Raw genomic sequence first — 25,641 nt, 5'->3', positions numbered from 1 at the left:
GAAGCCTCCAGTAATGCCCCCTGTAGTAAGCCCCCAGTAATGCCCCCTGTAGTAAGCCCCCATAATGCCCCCGTAATGCCCCCTGTAGTAAGCCCCCTGTAATAAGCCCCCATAATACCCCCTGTAGTAAGCCCCCAGTAATGCCCCCTGTAGTGAGACCCCAGTAATGCCCCCTGTAGTGAGCCCCCAGTAATGCCCCCTGTAGTGAGCCCCCCCCGCGAGCGCACACACATACAAAAACACTCCCATTGTGCATTGCGGGACCCGGAAGTGGAGCTCACCCCCCGATCAGCGGCCCTCCATCTCCTTAGCAGTGCCCGGAATGGCCCGGGGGACAATGGAGTCAGGTGCCCCCTTAAGGGCTGGAGCCCGGTGGCAAATTACTCCATTGTCTCCAGGAGTTCCGCCACTGCTGCCAGCAGTTTAGGGCTTAAAGTTAAATGTCTTATCTCAACAAATTGTTATTAGAAGCTAGAAAATTTCTGTGTTACATTCTTATACCACTAATTATTTTGTTGAATTACACTGCAAAATATTTCAACTAATCTGTGTGGAAATTCTACATTCTGACATTTATATAGCCTAGAAATACATAAACAGTCATTTGTCTGATGTGTGTGAATGGAGAGGACTTTGTGAAACTAATATCAAATCTATTGTCCAACAAGTTAGAGCATTAGTTAAAAATGTGGTACTATGATGAGAAACTAAAGAATGTACTTTTTTGGGGGCATAAGAACCATGCGGGCCTAGATGAGTCATATGTCCTGCACAAGGTCGGAACTGCCTTTTTCTTTCCCTCCACTCTCTACTTTGAGTTAGACAACTGAAGTTTCCTAAACTACAAACAGTTTCAATTAATTAAGTTATAATAAAGCAACATATTTGCAGGGGCAGACTGGGCTGGGGGGAGGGTGGCATCTGCACTCCCCGGCCCTTTCAATTATGTTATTATTACATCAGAGCAGTCGGGCAGCATCTTCTACCTGTCTCTTGGTTGCCTGTCACATGCCTGTCCTGCAGCGTCCGGCTGTATTTGGCTAAATGCTAATTGGTAGATGGCTCTAGCCATTTACCAATCACAGTGGTGGGATGTCTCCCCACACTGATTGTTGGATGGTTGGAGCTATCCACCATTCACAGTTTAGAAGGCTGCAGGAAGAGACAATGCAGGACTGATGGCATCAGGGTGATTATGTGATCTGGTTGGGTCATAGACCTGAGATCGCATTTATTAAGCTGGGAAGGCGGGGGGGTCATATCTGGGGTATGATTTTTAATAAGGGAGGTTTGGGTCGGTGAAATATGGTTTTAACCAAAGGGGGGTCAGATCTATATGATTTTTAATCAGCGAGGAAAGACAGTCAGATTTGGAGGTTTATTTGCAAAAACTCGGGTTCTAAAACCTGACGCTTCTGATTGTGTTTATGCCAGAAATTTAAAAGAGCAATGGTTTTACTAACTGTGTTTTGCTAGTAAAAGAATTGCCCTTTTAAATTGCGGACATAAACATGATCAGAAGCACCTGGTTTTAGAACCCGATGATTAGTAAATAAACCCCTTGGAGTCATGCCCGCCAAGAGACGGCAAGGGCCCGGGTACTGAATGGAGCATGGCCTAATCATGGGAGACATGGTCACACCCCCTTAGAAAAAGAATTAAAAAAATTACCTCAGCCTGGCGCAAATCAGTATGATTGCTCCCCTCCCACAGCAGCAGCGAGCAGTCTCCCTACATCCCAGCACACAGAAATGTGTGCTGGGCTGCTAACAGATAAGAGGGAGGATGAGGCATCGATCCCGGGTCTATGCCGGGTCCCTCCAACAAGCCCGGGCCTAGATAATTAGTACCCCCCCCTCTCGGCACCCTTGCTTGGAGTCTTATTTTAAATGTGTTTATTGTATAAACACTAGAAAGTATCTGCTGTGTCAGTTGGGGCAATTAGGTTTTGTATTTGTTAATAGCTCTGACATATTTTTTTATATCTTTAAATGTCTACTTAAACTACACACATATTATAGAAACCACTCCTGCAAGATTTATGTTACACTCATTTTTCCATCGCAGTTTGTTGGTAGAAAAGGTGGGGCCACATGCTTGTGTTTGCCCCTAGGCTGAAAGTTGCCAGGCCTGAGATGAGTCTAGATACATGTTTTCAAAACCTACATATTGACTTAAAGATTGTCTTAAAAATAAAACTATATTATTGATCAAGTAATGTCTCAATCTGCTTTTAGAACAAGAATAAAAACTAAGGTTATGTAATGGTGGCTGATATATTAAGCTTTACCAATTATATTACTCTTTTACTTAATGTTGTTCGCTGAGTCAGCCTTTTATTACACTGAAGAAAGAATTACAGTATGTGCATTAATAATGTATAATTCATAAATCATAAATCTTCTTGCTACAGTCTCTCCAAATATTATGTAATGAGAGAGACACCTTAATGACAACTTACTTGTAATAAGCTCACAACTGTTGTACCATTCATGAGCACACAACGAACCTGGACACACTTCCCACAGCACTTGTCATGTGATATCTGATACTGCTCATTCTGTTGGCATAAACATAACGTTAAACTAATAAAACAATGTCACATTAAAAATCGAATTTAGAGATCCTCTCTTGCAGTGGTGTAAGTTCATCCCAGTCGCTTAAAGGCAAGTTAGAATTAAGAGGAAAGCTATCTATCTATCTATCTATCTATCTATCTATCTATCTATCTATCTATCTATCTATCTATCATCTCAACACTTAAATAAAATATGTGAATATGTTCCTATTTACTAGGGGTGTGCACCGGCCACTTTTCGTGTTTTGTGTTTTGGTTTTGGTTTTGGATCTGGATCTTTCTTCATGTTTTGGATCTGGATTGGTTTTGCCAAAACCACCCTTCCGTATTTTAGGTTCTGGGTTTTGTATCTGTATTTTTTTTTAAAAAAGCATAAAAACAGCTTAAATCACAGAATTTGTGGGTTATTCTGCTCCTATGCAATTACTAACCTCAATAACCTTCATTTCCACTCATTTCCAGTCTATTCTGAACACCTCACACCTCACAATATTGTTTTTATGGCCAAAAGATTGCACCGAGGTAGCTGGATGACTATGCTAAGCGACACGAGTGGGCGGCACATACACGTGGCCCATCTAGGAGTGACACTGCAGTGGCAGACAGGATGGCAGTTAGAAAAACTAGGCCCCAAACAGTACATACTGCAAAGAAAAAAAAGAGGTGCAAGATGGAATTGTCCTTGGGCTCTCCCACCCACCCTTATGTTGTATAAATAGGACATGTACACTTTAACAAACCAATCATTTCAGCGCCAGGGTCTGCCACATGACTGTGGCTGAAATGATTGGTTCGTTTGGGCCCCCACAAAACAAGTTGGCAATTAATGTGTCCCTGTACAAACTGGCTCTACGGAGGCAAGATGTCGTCCTCATCCTCCTCATCCACCGATTCCTTGGATAAAACAGGAAAAAGGGATTTAGGTGTCCCTGGACTGCTTACGGTCTTAGCCAAAGTTTCTGAACTTGACAGTAACTTTTTATGAATGCGCTGCAGGTGCCGTATAAGGGAGTATGTTCCTAGGTGGTTAACGTCCCTACCCCTACTTATTTCACCTTTACATATGGTACATATGGCAAGAAAGTTGTTGTCCGGATTTGGATAGAAATATTGCCAGACCAAAGAGGTGGAATGTTTGGTCTTCTGCCCAGGCATGACCGTGATGGGCTTTTTCATCCCACAGACAACAACTGTCTCCCCCGGAGCCTGATTTAAACAAACCACATCACCATCAGAATCCTCCTCGCCAACTTCCTCCTCAGCGCCAGCTACACCAGTATCCTCATCCTGTTGTACTTCAACAGTGACATCTTCAATTTGCATATCAGCAAGTGGACTGTGGGTGCTCCTTTCAGCACTTGCAGGGGGTGTGCAAATGGTGGAAAGAGCCACCTCTTCAGGTCCAGTGCTGGGAAGGTCAGGCATCGCAACCGCCACCACACTTGGACTCTCCTTGGGGATTTGTGATATCTTCTTAGAACGCATAGTTCTTCGCTGTGCTTTTGCCAGCTTAACTCGTTTGATTTTTTTAGCGGGAGGAGGGCTTCCATCGTCATGTGAAGCTGAACCACTAGTCATGAACATAGGGAAAGACCTTAGCCGTTCCTTGCCACTCTGTGTCGTAAATGGCATATTGGCAAGTTTACGTTTCTCTTCAAATGATTTAAATGTTTTTTTCAAGGTCATTTTCCTGAACTTTGTCATTTGGGATTGTATGTGCCCTCTACTATGACATTGGGCATCGGCCTTGGCAGACGACATTGATGGCATGTTATCGTCTATGTCATGACTAGTGGCAGCAGCTTCAGCACTAGGAGGAAGTGGTTCTTGATCTTTCCATATTTTATTTTTATCGTAGAAAGTTTGGTCCTCCATTTATGTTATATTGATATATACTTGCGGCTAAGGCGCACACAAACACAGAAAATATTTTTTATTTTTGTTGGAGACTAGTGCACTTTGTGGGTTACACCACCCTTTAAGAAATGAGCCAGCTGGCCCTTTACTTATGGGAAACAGGCGCACGCTTGGCGCTGCTCCTTTGTTGATGCACATGCAACCACAGTGCACACAATTCACAAACACAGAAAAAAAAGTTTTATTTTGTTTGGAGTGCCCTTTGGGGGTTACAGAGCCCTTTAGCGGTCAATCCAGCCGGCCCTTTATTTATGGGACACAGGCGCACGCTTGGCACTACTTTGTTGATGCACGTGCGGCTACTGCGCACACAATTCACAAACACAGAAAATATTTTTTATTTTGTTTGGACTGCCCTTTGGGGGTTACAGCACCCTTTAGCGGTCAATCCAGCTGGCCTTTTACTTATGGGACATAGGCGCACGCTTGGCACTACTTTGTTGATGCACGAGTGGCTACTACGCACACAATTCACAAACACAAAAAAATATATTTTTTTATTTTGTTTGGAGTGCCCTTTGGGGGTTACAGTACCCTTTAATGGACAAGCCAGCTGGCCTTTTACTTATGGGACACAGGCGCACGCTTGGCGCTGCTCCTTCGTTGATGCACGTGCAGCCACAGTGCACACAATTCACAAACACAGAAAAATATATTTTTTTATTTTGTTTGGAGTGCCCTTTGGGGGTTACAGCACCCTTTAACGGACAAGCCAACCGGCCTTTTACTTATGGGACACAGGCGCATGCTTGGCGCTGTTCCTTCGTTGATGCCCGTGCAGCCACAGTGCACACAATTCACAAACACAGAAAATTTTATTTTTTTATTTTGTTTGGAGTGCCCTTTGGGGGTTACAGCACCCTTTAACGGACAATCCAGCCGGCCTTTTACTTATGGGACACAGGCGCACGCTTGGCGCTGCTCCTTCGTTGATGCACGTGCAGCCACAGTGCACACGATTCACAAACACAGAAAAATATATATTTTTATTTTGTTTGGAGTGCCCTTTGGGGGTTACAGCACCCTTTAACGTTCAAGCCAGCCGGCCTTTTACTTATGGGACACAGGCGCACGCTTGGCGCTGCTCCTTCGTTGATGCACGTGCAGCCACAGTGCACACAATTCACAAACACAGAAAAATATATATTTTTAATTTTGTTTGGAGTGCTCTTTGGGGGTTACAGCACGCTTTAGCGGTCAATCCAGCCGGCCCTTTATTTATGGGACACAGGCGCACGCTTGGCACTACTTTGTTGATGCACGTGCGGCTACTGCGCACACAATTCACAAACACAGAAAATATTTTCTTATTTTGTTTGGAGTGTACTTTGGGGGTTACAGCACCCTTTAACGGACAAGCCAGCCAGCCTTTTACTTATGGGACACAGGCGCACGCTTGGCGCTGCTCCTTCGTTGATGCACGTGCAGCCACAGTGCACACAATTCACAAACACAGAAAAATATATTTTTTTATTTTGTTTGGAGAACCCTTTGGGGGTTACAGCACCCTTTAGTGGTCAATCCAGCCAGCCCTTTATTTATGGGACACAGGCGCACGCTTGGCACTACTTTGTTGATGCATGTGCGGCTACTGCGCACACAATTCACAAACACAGAAAATATTTTTTTATTTTGTTTGGAGTGTACTTTGGGGGTTACAGCACCCTTTAGCGGTCAATCCAGCCAGCCCTTTACTTATGGGACACAGGCGCACTCTTGGCACTACTTTGTTGATGCCCGTGCGGCTTCTGCGCACACAATTCACAAACACAGAAAATATTTTTTTATTTTGTTTGGAGTGTACTTTGGGGGTTACAGCACCCTTTAACGGAAAAGCCAGCCGGCCCTTTACTTATGACACAGGCGCACGCTTGGCACTACTTTGTTGATGCACGTGCGGCTACTGCGCACACAATTCACAAACACAGAAAATATATTTTTTTATTTTGTTTGGAGTGCCCTTTGGGGGTTACAGCACCCTTTAACGGACAAGCCAACTGGCCTTTTACTTATGGGACACAGGCGCACGCTTGGCACTACTTTGTTGATGCACGTGCGGCTACTGCGCACAGAATACACAAACACAAAAAAATATTTTTTTTTATTTTGTTTGGAGTGCCCTTTCGGGGTTACAGCACCCTTTAGTGTTCAATCCAGCCGGCCCTTTATTTATGAGAAACAGGCGCACGCTTGGCACTACTTTGTTGATGCACGTGCGGCTGCTGCGCACACAATTCACAAACACAAAAAAATATATTTTTTTATTTTGTTTGGAGTGCCCTTTGGGGGTTACAGCACCCTTTAACGGACAAGCCAGTGGCCTTTTACTTATGGGACACAGGCGCACGCTTGGCGCTGCTCCTTTGTTGATGCACGTGCAGCCACAGTGCACACAATTCACAAACACAGATAAAATATTTTTTTTTTCTAGCACTTGGGGGGAGCACCCCTGGACAACACTACAGCACCCCTTTAGGACTGGGACACTGCACAGGACTTTGGAGTGGACACAGCCCCTATGGACAACTGACTGCACAACACAGTCCAGCCAGCCCCTATGGACTTTGAAGTAGTGGACACAGCCCCTATTGTCAACAGCAGCACAGCGCAGCACAGCACAGCACAACACTACACTGCACTACACTACACAACACTACACAGCCCAGCAAGCCCTAACTCCCACCCTCCCTCTTCATTGTCCACAGCCGAGTGAGAAAATGGCGCCGACGCGGGTACCTTATATAGGATCCAAAACCCGCGAGACCCGGAAGGCAGGACGATGACGTTTTGCCTCGATTTCAGATCCGAGTCAGGCGGGAAAAGTCGAGCCTGACTCGGATCGGCCTCGGATCGGGGGGGCTCGGGGGGGTTTCGGATTTCAGAAATCCGAACCCGCTCACCCCTACTATTTACTAAAGGAAATTTGCATGTTTCTAGGGGGGTAGCACAACAGATATCAGATATCTGCTGCAGTCCCCATTGTTTTGCTTGCAAAAGCAGTTTCAATAGGTTTTTATGTGGGCTGCTTGTTTGCTAAATTTCCCAAGTTCCGGAATGTGATTCATTCAGGTGCTTGGCCCTGGTAGCTAACGTTATCTCAAACATTGTCCCCCACAAGAAAAAGAAAAAAATACATTGTGCCCTACAGGAAAAATATAAAACCCATTGACCCCTACAGGAAAAATATAAAACCAATTGCCCCCCAACAAGAAAAAAACACACACATTGTCCTCCACAGGATAAAAACAACACATATTGGCCCCCTCAGGAAATAAAACACACACATTGGCTCCCACGTGAAGAAAAACGACACATTGTCCCCTATAGGATAGGAATCCTATGATGTCACACCGTTGCATCTCCATATTTTATGGCCACGTCATGTCTGAGCTACACGGAAGGGCCCAGTGCTGCACGGGCCCAAAGTTAAAACTGGGTAGACACTGGAGTAATGGAAGAAGTGACCCCACAGTGCTGATGCCCAGAGGTGGGTGCCTCCGTTTCTTCCAGTAGTTTCACCCCTTCTCCCTTGTATCTCATAGCCATATTTTCCCTAACTCATATCTCCACCAGCCTCTCTACCCTTCATCTGTCAGTGCCTGCATTTCTGCCAATCCCCACCTGCACCAGCCTCTCTGCCCTTCACCTGTCTGCACCAGCCTCTCTGCTCATCCCCTGTCTGAGCCAGTCACTCTGCTCATCTCATTGGTGTAAGTCTCTCTGCCCATCCCATGTCTATGACAGCCTTTTTGATTTTCCCATTTTTGCTCAGTCTCACTAGCTTTTCCTTTCCTTCCCCTTTCTGTGCTAGTCTGTGCCAGTGTCTGTCTCTCCATGTGTGCCTCTGTCCTCCACATTGTGTTTGTGTATCTCTGCTTTCTCTTTGTGTGGTTCTGTTACTTTATATCTCCCTCTTTGTATGTCTTTCTCCAATTATGTTTTTCCACCTCTGTCTCCCTGTCTGTTTTTTACCTTACTTTTTGTTTTCCCCTGTGCCCCACACACTTTTTCTTGTGCTGTGCCTGTTTCCTCCTCTTGCTAAAGGCTTTGGAGTCCTATTGGCTACTTATCAGAAGTGATAAGAATGTATTGAGGTAGATCCCTGGCCAAAACCATATAACTGAACCTTAGAATAACAACTAAGTACAATCTTCTGATTATTTTTAATAGTTTATGTTGAGCTATTGAATAGTGAACTTTTGCTACATTCTGCATCCTCTTTATCCAATCAAAACCCCAATTCCACATGCATTAATTATTGTTGAATCTAGTCGGTCAGGGATTATTCAATGAAATTTTTGCATAAACTAAGGGGATGATTCAATTCATAGTAATAGCCACAAAATGCTGTAGAAACAGAAACATTGGAACCACAAACACCAAACATTTTATCTCACACACTAAAGAAATGCTAAAGAGAATGTGCAATGTTGGTCTACAGTATCAATCATTGCAAACTAACATTCCCTAGAATTAAATTACTGCCTAAGAGGAAATTTGTCTGAGTGGGCTGACCATGCCTCCTTTAGTGGCATAACATGAAAATAGAGCTAAAAACCCCCTTTGGGTGGTGCTAGATACCCTATAGCTCGTGCTAGACTCTCCCCTTCTGCGGTGCATACCCTAATGAGAATCTGCTATGCATGCCTATATTTGTCAACAGCACACTCCTTACTTGCCCAATTCTGCCTTTATTCCTCCACAGCCTGTGTGCCTACTAGACACTGAGCTTGCATAGGCACAGTGAGTAATTATGAGTCTTGTTGCAGATCACTGGTGATCCATCATGTAAAACCCTCTGATTGAGAAGATCCCAGATAATGTGCCCCCTCTTAATCTGGCTGTGACTGACGGGCCCAGTGAGGTGTGAGGCCCTAGTCAGTTGCCTACGTGGCCTGAGTTCATAGGAAGCCTTTTTTCTGGATGTAGTCATTTTGTCAGCTGGACCAGTGTATAGCCTATTCATTCACAAAGGACTTAATAGATCAGCAATGCTACTAGTTTAAAATAATTTGACAGGGTGCATTCCCATGACTGTTGCTTCTACTCACAATATAGCTGCCTCCACTGGGATTCAGAGATGTTTTCAGAACTTCAGATTGAAAAATGATTTACATAGACTAATACTTTTTCCATATTTGAAAACACTGTTTATAAATATAAAGGTTTCTGATAGGATGCCTTATACAAGTCTGTGTACACAACTTAATCTATAATTTTAAATGTAATTCTGCTTAATTTATATTTTAAATGGTGAAAGGAATACTATTTAATATGAGTGGAAAGAGAACATTTCATAAATAAATGCCATTAATTTTATTTGTGTATTCCTTAATAAAAAAAAGTCTCAGGATATGCAAAAATACAATTTGGTACACATGACTTTTTAAACTTACAGGATCACAATCATTGTTGCTGTTATGTTCACAGGACTCCATTACGACTATAGTGTTATGGTCTCCATTTTGTTGCCTTTTACAACTATAGACTACACAGTAGTCATCAGGAGCAGACCAAATGTTTCCCTCCTTAAAAAAATATGGAAAACAAAACAGAATTGAATGAAAAACAATATCTTGACTTTACAAGTAAAACACTCAGTAACTTAGTTTGTGTGCTTATCTATTGGCTATGAATAACTACAGCATATCTTATATATATAAAATTAATTGGTCTGTTTGTTTGTTTGTTTGTCTTTCTTCCAGTTATGCATTCTGACACCACTGCACCTATTGGGATGAAACCAATGCGAGGTGGTCCATTGGGATCCTGGCCAGGTTTTAGGAGTGTTAGGGTCCTGGTCGGACCTCCCTTTGGTGTACGCTGAGCAATACTTTGACCGGGGAGCCTGTCCTGGGTCTTCCACTGGATGAAAACTTCACAGAGGGGTGGCAATTGGTCTGGGGTGTCTGTTGGAGTTTTTGGGGTCCCGGTCGGATCTCGAGGCAGAGTGCGCAGGGCAGAACTTTTACCCAGGGAGCCTGTTCTGGGCCTTCCACTGGATGGATTTAGATAACATCACATAATTTGGACAAAACTTGAAAGAGTGGTAACATTGGATCCCAGAAGACATACTAGTGGGTTGAGGTCCTGGTCGGACCTGCCGTTGCTGTATACCCTGGGCAGGACTTTGACCCGGGGAGCCTGTCCTGGGACTTCCACTGGAAGGATTTGGATGACATCACATAATAAAACTTAATAACTTGAAGATTTTAACCCCGTCAACACTGGGTACTTCAGCTAGTGCTGGAATAAAAATAATTAGTATTGTTTACTTTGTGTGGATACTATTGTATTCAAAAGTTATTCATGTATAGTCAGGGAATATATGGCCTGATTCGTAGATGTGAGCAATGCTGATTTTATGCAGTTGAGCATCATGCGTCAAGATACATGTACTGTAGTTGCTCACAGTGACTATTTACTCAGTGTTATTGATGGGGAGCATTTGTGGAAGGTAATGGGGAATGACGGCAGAAAATGTAAGCGTGTCAAAGCAATTTTCTAGGCACATCACAGCCTGCATCTGCGATCCCATATGCAGTGAAAGTGGCTCCAACAACTCAGTATGCATCCATTCTGCGCAACTATAGGGCTACTCATAAGAATGATAATCAAATGATCTGCGATAGATGCTGCATTTTTGTACACAGATGCTTGGATTTGCAAAGCCACAGGTGGGGGTATCAATACATTTCTCGATTTCTGCAACATTTGCATATTTTTGCACAGTAGCTGTGTATGTCATCACAGATGCATTGGCATTAGGCCCACAGTTTGATTTGCATTCCAGTGGTATCCTGAGAGCCTCAAGTTCAGGATACAATCTACAAAATAATTCTATTCAACTTTGTATCTTAGATATATAAATAAAGGTTTTTGGAAAAAGGATATCCTATCTCTTTAATCAACTCGTCTATAGATAGAGCAAGAAATTTGAATAGACAGGAACTAATTCAATATAAGAAGAAATCAGTGGAGAAAAATGAGACCAACACTGAGATGGTGAAATGTCCCTTTATAACTCAATATAGTTATGCCAGTGAGGAGATTAGAAAAGATCTAACGAAATACTGGCATATTGGTAAAATTGACCCTGTCCTTGCTCCTTATATACAAGATCGACCCCAAATAGTGTTCAGATGTGCTAGGACTCTTAAAAATCATTTATCTTCAAGTGTATTACCTAGAATATCTACAGATCAACAAAACGAAGGACATTTTTTAACAAAGATTAATGGTTTTTATACATGTGGCAGATGCAAAGTATGTCAATATGGGTTGAAGAGATGTAAAACATTCACAAATGAATATGAACAAGGAAAAGAATATAAAGTGAAAGGGATTATTAATTGTAACGCTACTTTCGTAGTGTACATGATAACTTGCGGATGTGGGAAGAGATATATCGGACAAACAAAAAGAGCTTTGAAAATCCGGATCTTAGAACACATCCGCAATATTAAAAATCAAGTTGACAATCATAGTATCCTGAGACACTTTAAACAATGTCACCGTAGTAGTCCAGACACACTTAAATTTATGGGTTTGGAACACGTCATATTGAACGATAGAGGTGGTGATAGACATAACTTGTTATTAAAAAGAGAGACGTATTGGATAATCACTTTGGATACCCTTTATCCGAAAGGGCTTAACGAAGGATATGAAATCACCCCCTTCTTATAGTTACTGGTTTTGGTTTTCCTGTCTCTTTCTGGGAAAAGTTATAAATGCACTATATATAGTGGATTATATTTATAAAAGATTATTTTTATGCAGTAGTTGTCTTTATGTAGTAGATCTATATTATGATGTATATCATTATTTAAGATTACCTGTCTGTCTTTCATTATTATGATATTTATTATTCATTATTTATTATCTATCTATTTTCTATTATCATCATGATATCCATTTACTATTTTTAAAAAATGTCTTTATTATTATTATTAAGATTTTTTATTCTTATTCTTATATGGTTTATTATCTCAGCCGCTTTGATCCATGATGAGGATTTTTTATAGAATGATTTTTTATAGAATGGATTTCATTCAATTATTAATAATTGTTAGTATAAGTTATAAGCAATTATGTGATGATGTTGCAATGTACAAAGTACATAGGAATGTTTAAATTTTATGTATTGAACAGTATTGTAAAGCACTCGGAACATTTTTTTTAATCTAGTATAAGTAAAATGTATGCTGCTCTAATTAGTTTGAGAAAGGTCTGCTAAATTGCAACAGAATTATCAAACCCTGAGTACAGCTGAAATTTTGTATAAACAATGTTGCGATTGGAACAGACCTGTTATTTAATCAGAGTTTGGAGGACGCTAGGCCAGCCCTCTGACGAAGTCCATGTGACGAAACACGTAGGGGCGTGGCCTAGCACATGGACGATCGGACGTGTAGAAGCTGAGTGTGCCACGGACCTCTGTTATTCCATACTTATTCAACTTGCGGTGGTTTTGACCGCCACCTTCGGTACGCATATTTGATTTCTTTCTTTTTTCTGTTATCTGCCTATTAAATCTATTAATGCACTATTGGGCGCCCCCGTCATTGTGCTTATTTTTAGAATATAAATATATACATACACACACACAAAGACAAAAAACCAGAAGGAGCTTCCGTCAAAGTTCCGGAATGACACTCTTGATCTCAGTCCTTGTGTCATATGGAATATTTCATCTTTTACCCCAAAGTTGGTAATGGAAACACAGAAGGCCAAACGGCCATATATTAGTATGAATACCAATAATTTATTTTGGTTTGTTTGTAAAAATATGAATAAAATCCTTACATAAAATAGCCCGTCATTCGTTTACACCTTTGAGAGAATGTTGAAATATGCCCACTATTACCCTTTGGTGTGAGCTCAAATAGTGGGGTCCACTCAGAGGTATTGAGATATGATGGTTTTCAATAAACCTATGCATTTCATCCAACACAGAGGACTTCATCAGGGGTAATCTTAAGAAATAAATACAGTATTTGTAACATAATATTGGGTGGTGGTACAATATAGACCTTAATCTATGATCAATATTCTTAGATTATAGATATACATACCAAGAAAACGATCACAATCTGAAATCAGACACTAATTGACAGCTCATCTTACTGAGGATAATAAAATGCAATACAGGGTTGGCCTAATAATAAAAACAGCAATAATCCCGATAAAGTTATTTATCAAAAATTTCAATGGGACAAAATCTCATTAAATCTGGAGACCTTTATCCTATTATATACTGTATCTCCTTCTAGTATACTATACTTTAATCTATTAGAACCAGTGTGTTCATCCTATACAAACAACAAAAATAGCTGGGGATAATAATAAGGAATAAACACATTTTAAACTTACCCCAATACAGGTGGCTGCAACATACACGTCCAGTCTCAGTGTCAGTGAGAAGGAGTATTCCCCCAGACCTACAGCCCTCTTATACCTCCCCTAATGTGATGTCACTTCCACTTTTAATGATCCATTAACAAACCCATAAGTGCAATTTTGGGGAGTGCTAGGATATATATAAATATACAGTAATATCAAAAAGTCTTGGTGGCTCTATTATAATTATATGTGTCAAAATTAAGTAGTGTAAAATACCTTAATTGCACGGTCCGTTTATCAGGACCATCATGCATCACGTCTGTGGGTGTTCAGGAGTGCGAGTCTGCACTTCCTGTATTGCGTTCCACAGCTCTATTGTGCGCTTCATTACCCGATCACATGTTGTGTAAGTCACATAATTAATAAAACCAACTGACCTAAATTGCACGGTCCGTTGTTCGGGACTATTATGCATCACATCTGTGGGTGTTCAGGAGTGCGAGTCCACACTTCCTATATTGCGTTCCACAGCTCAATTGTGCACTTCATTACCCGATCACGTGTTGTGTCAGTCACATGGTTAATGTAAACCAATTGATTGTGTCACTGGACAAGGTGTATCTCAGACTTAGTCACACCCTGTGTTGGACCAAAACCCGATCATGTGTTGTGTCAGTCATGTGGTAAACTTAAAAAAATGGACAGCGTGTCTGGATGAGTTGTGTAATGGACTTAATCACACCTCCATATAGGTCACATGGTGCACTTTACACTCCCTGTTGTGGTGTTTACTTAGTCAGTTGCCCTGGAGATGGAACGCAAGCCCTATATGACTTCCGTATGAGTCCAACTCCATTATAGTAAATATGTGCATTCCACCTACAATCATTAAGACATTAATACAGTGTATCCTATTCATTATTATATCTCCAGCTTTACAAAGTCCATACATTCAATCACAGTTTTAAACGTACATAGGTCCACATTATTCAGTATATAACAACAACATGACTGGGGGCTAAATACAAGGATATATCAAATATTATAGTAGTTCTTATATAAAGCATATTACATCTATCACCTCATTTAAACCTATAGGGGAGAGTGTATTTAGTGTATAGATCCAATAGGATTCACGTTTAGACAAAGCTAACTCCCTATTGCCCCCCCATAGGATTTTCTTCAATATGTGAACAGTAAAAGATAGACCTTGTAGGTCACAACCATTGGATTCCAAAAAATGTCTAGGCAAGCTATGTGTTTTTAATTTGTTTTTGATATTTCTAAGATGCTCTTGTATACAGATTTTAATACTTCTTTTGGTCTTGCCTATATATGTTAAGCCACACATACAGGTTGTACGGTAAACCACAAACTCAGTATTGCATGTCACCACATCTTTGAGACTATACAATATTCGATAGTCTAATTTCCATGAAAAAGTTTTTTCTCCATGTATTTGCAACAGATATATCTGTTGCAAGGGAAACAGCCCACTCTTTTGGGCAAAAAATTAGCAGTAGGTGCATTTACCTTAGATGCAATAGGTTTCAGTCTACTTGGTGCTAGCATTCTTTTCAGATCTTAAGACTTCCTAAAAACCACATTGGGTGTAATGGGTAAATGCAGTCCTAGAACTGGGTCTTTTAAGAGAATGTTCCAATGTTTATGCAACACTTTTTTGATGCAGTGATTTTCACAATTAATATGGAAGTATAGGGCTTGCGTTCCATCTCCAGGGCAACCGACTAAGTAAACAACACATCGGGGAGCGTAAAGTGCACCATGTGACCTATATGGAAGTGTGATTAAGTCCATTACACAACTCATCCAGACACGCTATCCATTTTTTTAAGTTTACCACATGACTGACACAACACATGATCGGGTTTTTGACCAACATGGGGTGTGACTAAGTTTGAGATACACCTTGTTCAGAGACACAATCAATTGGTTTAAATTAACCATGTGACTGTCACAACATATGATCGGGTCATGAATAGGGATGAGCGGGTTCAGATTTCTGAAATCCGAACCCCCCCGACCTGATTCAGGCTCGACTTTTCTCGCCTGACTCGGAACTGAAATCAAGGCAAAACATCATCATCCCACCTTCCGGATCTCGAGGGTTTGGGATTCTATAAAAGGTCCCCGGGTCAGCGCCATTTCTCACTCTGGCTGTGGACAGTGAAGAGGGAGGGTGGGAGCTAGGGTTGGCTGGGCTGTGTTGTGCTGCTGTTGTCCATAGGGGCTGACTGGGCTGTGTTGTGCTGCTGTTGTCCATAGGGGCTGGCTGGGCAGTGTTGTGCTGCTGTCATAGGGGCTGGCTGGGCTGTGTTGTGCAGTCAGTTGTCCATAGGGGCTGTGTCCACTCCAAAGTCTATAGGGGCTGGCTGGACTGTGTTGTACAGTGTCCCATAAAGGCTGTAGTTCTAGAGGTGTGCTGTAGTGTTGTCCAGGGGGTGATCTGTGCATCAGGGGTGCTCCCCCAAGTGCACTCCAAAAAAAAAAAAATTTTTTCTTTGTTTGTGAATTGTGTGCGCAGTAGCCGCACGTGCATCAACAAAGTAGTGCCAAGCGTGCGCCTGTGTCATAAGTAAAGGGCCGGCTGGCTTGACCGTTAAGGGTGCTGTAACCCCCGAAAGTACACTCCAGTCCAAACCAAAAAAAAAATTATTTTCTGTGTTTGTGAATTGTGTGCGCAGTAGCCGCACGTGCATCAACAAAGTAGTGCCAAGCGTGCGCCTGTGTCATAAGTAAAGGGCCGACTGGCTTGACCGTTAAAGGGTGCTGTAACCCCCGAAAGTACACTCCAGTCCAAACTAGGGGTGTGCACCGGCCACTTTTCGTGTTTTGTGTTTTGGTTTTGGATCTGGATCTTTCTTCGTGTTTTGGATCTGGATTGGTTTTGCCAAAACCACCCTTCCGTGTTTTGGGTTCTGGGTTTTGTGTTTTGGATCTGTATTTTTTTGAAAAAAAGCATAAAAACAGCTAAAATCACAGAATTTGTGGGGTTTTCTGCTCCTATGCTATTATTAACCTCAATAACCTTCATTTCCACTCATTTCCAGTCTATTCTGAACACCTCACACCTCACAATAGTGTTTTTATGTCCAAAAGGTTGCACCGAGGTAGCTGGATGACTATGCTAAGTGACACGAGTGGGCAGCACAAACACGTGGCCCATCTAGGAGTGACACTGCAGTGGCAGACAGGATGGCAGTTTGAAAAACTAGGCCCCAAACAGTACATAATGCAAAGCAAAAAAATAGGTGCAAGATGGAATTGGCCTTGGGCCCTCCAACCCATCCTTATGTTGTATAAACAGGACATGCACACTTTAACAAACCAATCATTTCAGCGCCAGGGTCTGCCACATGACTGTGGCTGAAATGATTGGTTCGTTTGGGCCCCCACAAAACAAGCTGGCAATTAATCTGTCCCTGCACAAACTGGCTCTACAGAGGCAAGATGTCGTCCTCATACTCCTCACCCACCGATTCCTCACCCTCTTCAGTGTTGTGTACATCCTCATCCTCACAGAGTATTAATTCGTCCCCGCTGGAACCACAGGTCCCTTTGTACGTCCTGGAGGCTGGTCTCCCTGGAAGAGTTGATAATTAATTTTATGAACATCATCTTCTCCACATTTTGTGGAAGCAACCTCCTACGCCTTTCGCTGACAAGGTTCCCGGCTGCACTAAACACTCTTTCAGAGTACACACTGGAGGGGGGGCAACTCAGGTAAAATAGAGCCAGTTTGTACAGGGACCTCCAAATTGCTTCTTTTTCCTGCCAGTACAGGTACGGACTGTCTGACATGCCTACTTGGATGCTGTCACCGATGTAATCCTCCACCATTCTGTCAATGGTGACAGTATCATATGCAGTGACAGTAGACATGTCAAAAATTGTTGGCACGTCCTTCAGTCAGGACCAGATGTCCAAACCTGCCCTTGACTTATGACACAGGTGCACGCTTGGCGCTGCTGCTGTGTTGATGCACGTGCGGCTACTGCGCATACATTTCGCACACCAACACAGAAAAAAAAGATTTTTTTTATTTTTTGTGGAGCGCACTTTGAGGGTTACACCACCCTTTAACAAACAGACGCATGCTTGTCGCTGCTGCTTTTTGGATGCAAGTGCGGCTACAGCCCACACAATTCACAAACACAGAAAAAAAAATATTTTTTTATTTTTTGTGGAGCGCACTTTGAGGGTTACACCACCCTATAACAGACAGATGCACGCTTTTCGCTGCTGCTTTGAGGAAGCAGGTGCGGCTACTGCACATACATTTCACACACAAACACAGAAAAAAAGAAGATTATTTTATTTTGGTTGGAGTGCACTTTGGGGGTTACACCACCCTTTAACAGACGCACGCTTGTCGCTGCTGCTTTGAGGATGCAGGTGCAGCTACAGCCCACACAATTCACAAAGACAGAAAAAAAAAGAATTTAAAATTTTTTTGGAGTGCACTTTGGGGGTTACTGCACCCTTTAACGAACAAGCCATCCGGCCCTTTACTTATGACACAGGCACACTCCTTTGTTGATGCATGTGCAGCCACAGTGCACACAAATCACAAACACAGAAAATAATTTTATTTTGTTTGGAGTGCACTACTTCAAAGTCCATAGGGGCTGGCTGGACTGTGTTGTGCAGTCAGTTCTCCATAGGGGCTGTGTCCACTCCAAAGTCCTGTGCAGTGTCCCAGTCCTAAAGGGGTGCTGTAGTGTTGTCCAGGGGTGCTCCCCCAAAGTAGTGCCAAGCGTGCTCCTGTGTCATAAGTAAAGGGCCGGCTGGCTTGACCGTTAAAGGGTGCTGTAACCCCCAAAGTACACTCCAGTCCAAACCAAAAAAAAAATATTTTCTGTGTTTGTGAATTGTGTGCGCAGTAGCCGCACGTTCATCAACAAAGTAGTGCCAAGCGTGCGCCTGTGTCATAAGTAAAGGGCCGGCTGGCTTGACCGTTAAGGGTGCTGTAACCCCCAAAAGTACACTCCAGTCCAAACCAAAAAAAAAATTATTTTCTGTGTTTGTGAATTGTGTGCGCAGTAGCCGCACGTGCATCAACAAAGTAGTGCCAAGCGTGCGCCTGTGTCATAAGTAAAGGGCCGGCTGGCTTGACCGTTAAGGGTGCTGTAACCCCCGAAAGTACACTCCAGTCCAAACCAAAAAAAAAATTATTTTCTGTGTTTGTGAATTGTGTGCGCAGTAGCCGCACGTGCATCAACAAAGTAGTGCCAAGCGTGCGCCTGTGTCATAAGTAAAGGGCCGGCTGGCTTGACCGTTAAGGGTGCTGTAACCCCCGAAAGTACACTCCAGTCCAAACCAAAAAAAAAATTATTTTCTGTGTTTGTGAATTGTGTGCGCAGTAGCCGCACGTGCATCAACAAAGTAGTGCCAAGCGTGCGCCTGTGTCATAAGTAAAGGGCCGGCTGGCTTGACCGTTAAGGGTGCTGTAACCTCCGAAAGTACACTCCAGTCCAAACCAAAAAAAAAATTATTTTCTGTGTTCGTGAATTGTGTGCGCAGTAGCCGCACGTGCATCAACAAAGTAGTGCCAAGCGTGCGCCTGTGTCATAAGTAAAGGGCCGGCTGGCTTGACCATTAAGGGTGCTGTAACCCCCGAAAGTACACTCCAGTCCAAACCAAAAAAAAAATATTTTCTGTGTTTAGCCGGACTTATATATCAAATCGATATAACATAAATGGAGGACCAAACTTTCTCCGATAAAAATAAAATAGAGAAAGATCAAGAACCACTTCCTCCTAGTGCTGAAGCTGCTGCCACTAGTCATGACATAGACGATAACATGCCATCAACGTCGTCTGCCAAGGCCGATGCCCAATGTCATAGTAGAGGGCACATACAATCCCAAATGGCAAAGTTCAGGAAAATGACCTTGAAAAAGACATTTAAATCAGCTGAAGAGAAACGTAAACTTGCCAATATGCCATTTACGACACGGAGTGGCAAGGAACGGCTAAGGTCGATCCCTAGTATGTTCATGACTAGTGGTTCAGCTTCACATGACGATGGAAGCCCTCCTCCCACTAAAAAAATCAAAAGAGTTAAGCTGGCAAAAGCACAGCGAAGAACTGTGCTTTCTAAGAAGATATCACAAATCCCCAAGGAGAGTCCAAGTGTGGTGGTGGTTGCGATGCCTGACCTTCCCAGCACTGGACGGGAAGAGGTGGATCTTTCCACCATTTGCACGCCCCCTGCAAGTGCTGAAAGGAGTGCCCACAGTCCACTTGCTGATATGCAAATTGAAGATGTCACTGTTGAAGTACAACAGGATGAGGATACTGGTGTAGCTGGCGCTGAGGAGGAAGTTGGCGAGGAGGATTCTGATGGTGATGTGGTTTGTTTAAATCAGGCTCCGGGGGAGACAGTTGTTGTCCGTGGGATGAAAAACCCATCACGGTCATGCCTGGGCAGAAGACCAAACATTCCACCTCTTTTGTCTGGCAATATTTCTATCCAAATCCGGACAACAACTGTCTTGCCATATGTACCATATGTAAAGGTGAAATAAGTAGGGGTAGGGACGTCAACCGCCTAGGAACATCCTCCCTTATATGGCACCTGCAGTGCGTTCATAAAAAGTTACTGTCAAGTTCAGAAACTTTGGCTAAGACCGTAAGCAGTCCAGGGACACCTAAATCCCGTTGTCCTGTTGTATCCAAGCGCCTGCAAACCACACCGTCAACTCCCTCCTCGTCAATTTCCTCCTTAGTCAGGATCGGAAGTAGTCCTGCAGGCCATGTCACTGGCATGACTGACTCTCCTATCCGGGATTCCTCTGGAGGATCCTGCATTGCTACGCCTACTGCTGCCGCTGCTGCTGTTGCTGCTGCTGGGAGTCATTCATCATCCCAGAGAGGAAGTAGGAACACCACTACTTTTACTAAACAATTGACCCTCCAACAGTCCTTAGCGAGGAGGATGAAGTACGACAGCAGTCATCCTGAAGCAAAACGTATAACTGAGGCCTTGACTGCTATGTTGGTGTTAGACGTGCGTCCAGTATCTGCCATTAGTGCAGTGGGATTTAGACAATTGATGGAGGTAGTGTGTCCCCGGTTCCAAATCCCATCTTGATTCCACTTCACTAGGCAGGCGATACCGAGACTGTACAGAAACGTCTGAAAAAGTGTCCTCAGTGTCCTGAAAAATGCCGTTGTACACAATGTCCACTTAACCACGGACATGTGGAGAAGTGGAACAGGGCAGACTAAGGACTATATGACTGTGACAGCCCACTGGGTAGATGTATCACCTTACGCAGCAACAGCAGCTGCGTCACCAGTAACAGCATCTCAGAAATGCCAGCTCGTTACAAGGCAGGCTACGCTGTGTATCACCGGTTTCAGTAAGAGGCACACCGCCGACAACCTCTTAGAGAAACTGAGGGAAATCATCGCCCAGTGGCTTACCCCACTTAGACTCTCCTGGGGATTTGTGATATCTGACAATGCCACCAATATTGAGCGGGCATTACATCTGGGCAAATTCCAGCACGTCCCATGTTTTGCTCACACAATAAACTTGGTGGTGCAGAATTTTCTGAAAAGCGACAGGGGCGTGCAGGAGACGCTTTGGGTTGCCCGAAAAATTTCTGGCCACTTTCGCCATTCAGCGACTGCGTGCCGAAGACTGGAGCGCCAGCAAACACTCTTGAACCTGCCCCGCCATCACCTGAAGCAAGAGGTTGTGACGCGGTGGAACTCAACCCTCTATATGCTTCAGAGGATGGAGGAGCAGCAAAAGGCCATACAAGCCTATACATCCACCTATGACATAGGCAAAGAAGGGGGTATGCACCTGACTCAAGCGCAGAGGAGAATGATTTCCGTGTTGTGCAAGGTTCTCCAGCCCTTTGAACTTGCCACACGTGAAGTCAGTTCAGACACAGCCAGCTTGAGTCAGGTCATTCCCCTCATCTGGCTTTTGCAGAAGCAGCTGGAGAAAGTGAAGGAGGAGCTAAGACGGAGCGATTCCGCTCGGCATGTGGGACTTGTGGATGAAGCCCTTCATTCGCTTTGCCAGGATTCCAGGGTGGTCAATCTGTTGAAATCAGACCACTACATTTTGGCCACCGTGCTTGATCCTAGGTTTAAAGCCTATGTGGTGTCTCTCTTTCCGGCCGACACAAGCCTGCAGAGGTGCAAAGACCTGCTGGTGAACACACTATCAGCTGAAGCGGAACGTGACACGTCAACGGCTCCTTCTTCATTTTCTCCCGCAACTGGGGCTGCCAGGAAAAAACTTAGGTATCCTAAGCAACCCGCTGGCGGTGATGCAGGGCAGGCAGGACCAAGTTTGGACATCTGGTCCGGACTGAAGGACCTGGCAACAATTTCTGACATGTCTACTGTCACTGCATATGATACTGTCACCATTGACAGAATGGTGGAGGATTACATCGGTGACAGCATTCCTGTACTGGCAGGAAAAAGAGGCAATTTGGAGGCCCCTGTACAAGCTGGCTCTATTTTACCTGAGTTGCCCCCCCTCCAGTGTGTACTCCGAAAGAGTGTTTAGTGCAGCCGGGAACCTTGTCAGCGAAAGGCGTAGGAGGTTGCTTCCACAGAATGTGGAGAAGATGATGTTCATCAAAATGAATTATCTGCTCTTCCAGGGAGACCAGCCTCCAGAAGGTACAGAGGGACCTGTGGTGGTGGATTCAAGTGGGGACGAGTTAATACTTTGTGAGGATGAGGATGTACACACTGAAGAGGGTGAGGAATCGGTGGATGAGGAGGATGAGGATGACATCTTGCCTCCGTAGAGCCAGTTTGTGCAGGGACACATTAATTGCCAGCTTGTTTTGTGGGGGCCCAAACGAACCAATCATTTCAGCCACAGTTGTGTGGCAGACCCTGGCGCTGAAATGATTGATTTGTTAAAGTGTGCATGTCCTGTTTATACAACATAAGGGTGGGTGGGAGGGCCCAAGGACAATTCCATCTTGCACTTCTTTTTTTTCTTTGCATTATGTACAGTTTGGGGCCTAGTTTTTCTAACTGCCATCCTGTCTGCCACTGCAGTGTCACTCCTAGATGGGTCACGTGTTTGTGCCGCCCACTCGTGTCGCTTAGCATAGTCATCCAGCTACCTCGGTGCAACCTTTTGGACATAAAAACACTATTGTGAGGTGTGAGGTGTTCAGAATAGACTGGAAATGAGAGGAAATTAAGGTTATTGAGGTTAATAATAGCATAGGAGCAGAGAAACCAACAAATTCTGTGATTTTAGCTGTTTTTATGCTTTTTTTAAAAAAAATACAGATCCAAAACACAAAACCCAGAACCCAAAACACGGAAGGGTGGTTTTGGCAAAACCAATCCAGATCCAAAACACGAAGAAAGATCCAGATCCAAAACCAAAACACGAAAAGTGGCCGGTGCACACCCCTAATATATATATATCCTAGCACTCCCCAAAATTGCACTTATGAGTTTGTTAATAGATCGTTAAAAGTGGAAGTGACATCACATTAAGGGAGGTATAAGAGGGCTGTAGGTCTGGGGGAATACTCACTCTCACTGACACTGAGACTGGACGTGTATGTTGCAGCCACCTGTATTGGGGTAAGTTTAAAATGTGTTTATTCCTTATTATTATCCCCAGCTATTTTTGTTGTTTGTATAGGATGAACAAACTGGTTCTAATAGATTAAAGTATAGTATACTAGAAGGATATATACAAACTCGGCACTCACATGCTTTTCAAACTGCAACTCCTTTGAACATAGGGAATGTTGGTTCCAAAATATTGCAATAATTTGTTAAGCTGGCCACCGCTTCACGGTCATTCCCATCTAGCCAGTCCCTACACTGATTCTCAGATAAATGAACTTGATCTGCCCTCTTGGCCTCAAGCTTGCATACATTTTAAACAGAAAATTGGGTCCTGCCTTAAAGAGACAGGACCACACCCAGGGCTATCAGTTAATAAGCACCTGGAAAAAGAAAAAAGTTTGTCTTACATTTGAAAAATATATATTAGGATAAAGGTCTCCAGATTTAATGAGATTTTGTCCCATTGATATTTTTGATCAATAAGTTTATTGGGATTATTGCTGTTTTTATTATTAGGCCAACCTTGGATTGCATTTTATTATCCTCAGTAAGATGAGCTGTCAATTAGCGTCTGATTTCAGATTGTGATCGTTTTCTTGGTATGTATATCTATAATCTAATGAATATTCACCATAGATTAATGTCTCTATTGTACCACCACCCAATTTTATGTTACAATTACTGTATTTATTTATTTCTTAAGATTACCCCTGATGAAGTCCTCTGCGTAGGACAAAATGCGTAGGGTTATTGAAAGCCGTCATATCTCAATACCTCTGAGCGGACCCCACTATTTGAGCTCACACCCAAGGGTGATAGTGGGAATACTTTCAACACTCCCTCAAAGGTGTAAACGAATGACGGGCTATTTTATGTAAGGATTGTATTCATATTTTTACAAACAAACCAAAATAAATTATTGGTATTCATACTAATATATGGCCGTTTGGCCTTCTGTGTTGGGTGTTTTCCTTGGTGAGCGGGTTTTTTGCAGACCTACAAAATACACATATGGTTAAAGAAAGACTGTATAATAATAATAATAATAATAATTTTATTTATATAGCGCTTTTCTCCTAAAGGACTCAAAGTGCTTTACATTTACAGTACAAAATACAAAATAAGCTTAAACAAGGGACATTAGTGAAATGCTTGGGTGAATAGGTGAGTCTTGAGTCTATTTTTGAAGGATTCTAGAGTGGAGGCCTCTCGAACTGTTCGGGGAAGTGAGTTCCAAAAGGTTGGAGCCACAAAACTGAAATCTCGACCCCCAGATGAATTCTGTGAGATTCTAGGTACTGTTAATAGTCCTTCATCAATGGATCGCAGTAATCGAGTGGGACAGTAAGGAATCAGAAGCTGCTTCAGGTACCCTGGGCCATGGAAATGAAGGGCTTTGTAAGTTATTAATCCAATCTTGAAAGCAATTCGCCATCTGACAGGCAGCCAGTGGATGGAGTAGAGAATGGGTGTTATGTGGCTGGAACGGGGCTGGTTGGTTAATAGCCTGGCAGCTGCATTTTGTACCATCTGCAAGCGGTGTAATTCTTTTGTTGGGAGACCGAGGTAGAGGGCGTTGCAGTAGTCTAGGCGTGATGATATAAATGCATGTATGACTTTAGGCAGATTTTCTGAGGGAATTAAGTGCTTGATTCTGGCTATGTTCCTCAGATGAAAGAATGAGGATTTGATTGTGGCTGATACCTGATGTTTAAGTGTCAAGCCACTATCCAGGACAACACCAAGATTCCACACATGTTTAGTGTTTTGTAATTCTGAACCCCCAAGCGTAAGTCCTGTTGGTTGGCTATACTGTAGCCCTGTCCTGTGACCTATCATAAGAACCTCTGTTTTATCAGGGTTCAGTCGCAGCCAACTGGCACTCATCCACTCCTGAAGCTCAGCTAGGCAGCTATTTAGGGTTGTTATTGGGTCCTTTGTACCTGGAGCAAAGGACAGGTACAGTTGTGTATCATCTGCATAGCAGTGGAAGACCAGGCCATGACGTTTGATTATTTCACCCAATGGTAGCATGTATACTGCAAAGAGCATGGGAGATAGTATAGAACCCTATGGGACACTGCATGGAAGTGACACTGGTGATGAAGAGTTTACTCCAGAAGAAACTCTCTGTGACATGCCAGTGAGAAATGATTTGAACCATCTAAGGACTGTGCCATCCAGTCCACACAAATTTTTCA

At 43.1% G+C, this 25,641-nt stretch overlaps 1 protein-coding gene across 1 annotated transcript in view; it reads right to left on the bottom strand.

Annotated features, from left to right (window-relative positions):
• Nucleotides 1-25,641, bottom strand: part of LOC148525216 (von Willebrand factor-like) — a 265,846-nt gene that overhangs the window by 109,644 nt on the left and 130,561 nt on the right. Inside the window, exons 10-11 of the mRNA XM_088471026.1 lie at nucleotides 9,892-10,023; nucleotides 2,462-2,560 (exon numbers count right to left, since the gene is read on the bottom strand). Of these exons, the coding sequence (XP_088327152.1) occupies nucleotides 2,462-2,560; nucleotides 9,892-10,023 (231 nt within the window). The remainder of the gene's footprint in view (nucleotides 1-2,461; nucleotides 2,561-9,891; nucleotides 10,024-25,641) is intronic.

This window comes from Taudactylus pleione, unplaced genomic scaffold (genome assembly GCF_031769625.1).
Source record: "Taudactylus pleione unplaced genomic scaffold, aTauple2 ptg000109l, whole genome shotgun sequence".
In the NCBI taxonomy this organism is placed as follows: Eukaryota; Metazoa; Chordata; class Amphibia; order Anura; family Myobatrachidae; genus Taudactylus; species Taudactylus pleione.
This window is presented reverse-complemented; position numbering and strand designations above follow the sequence as displayed.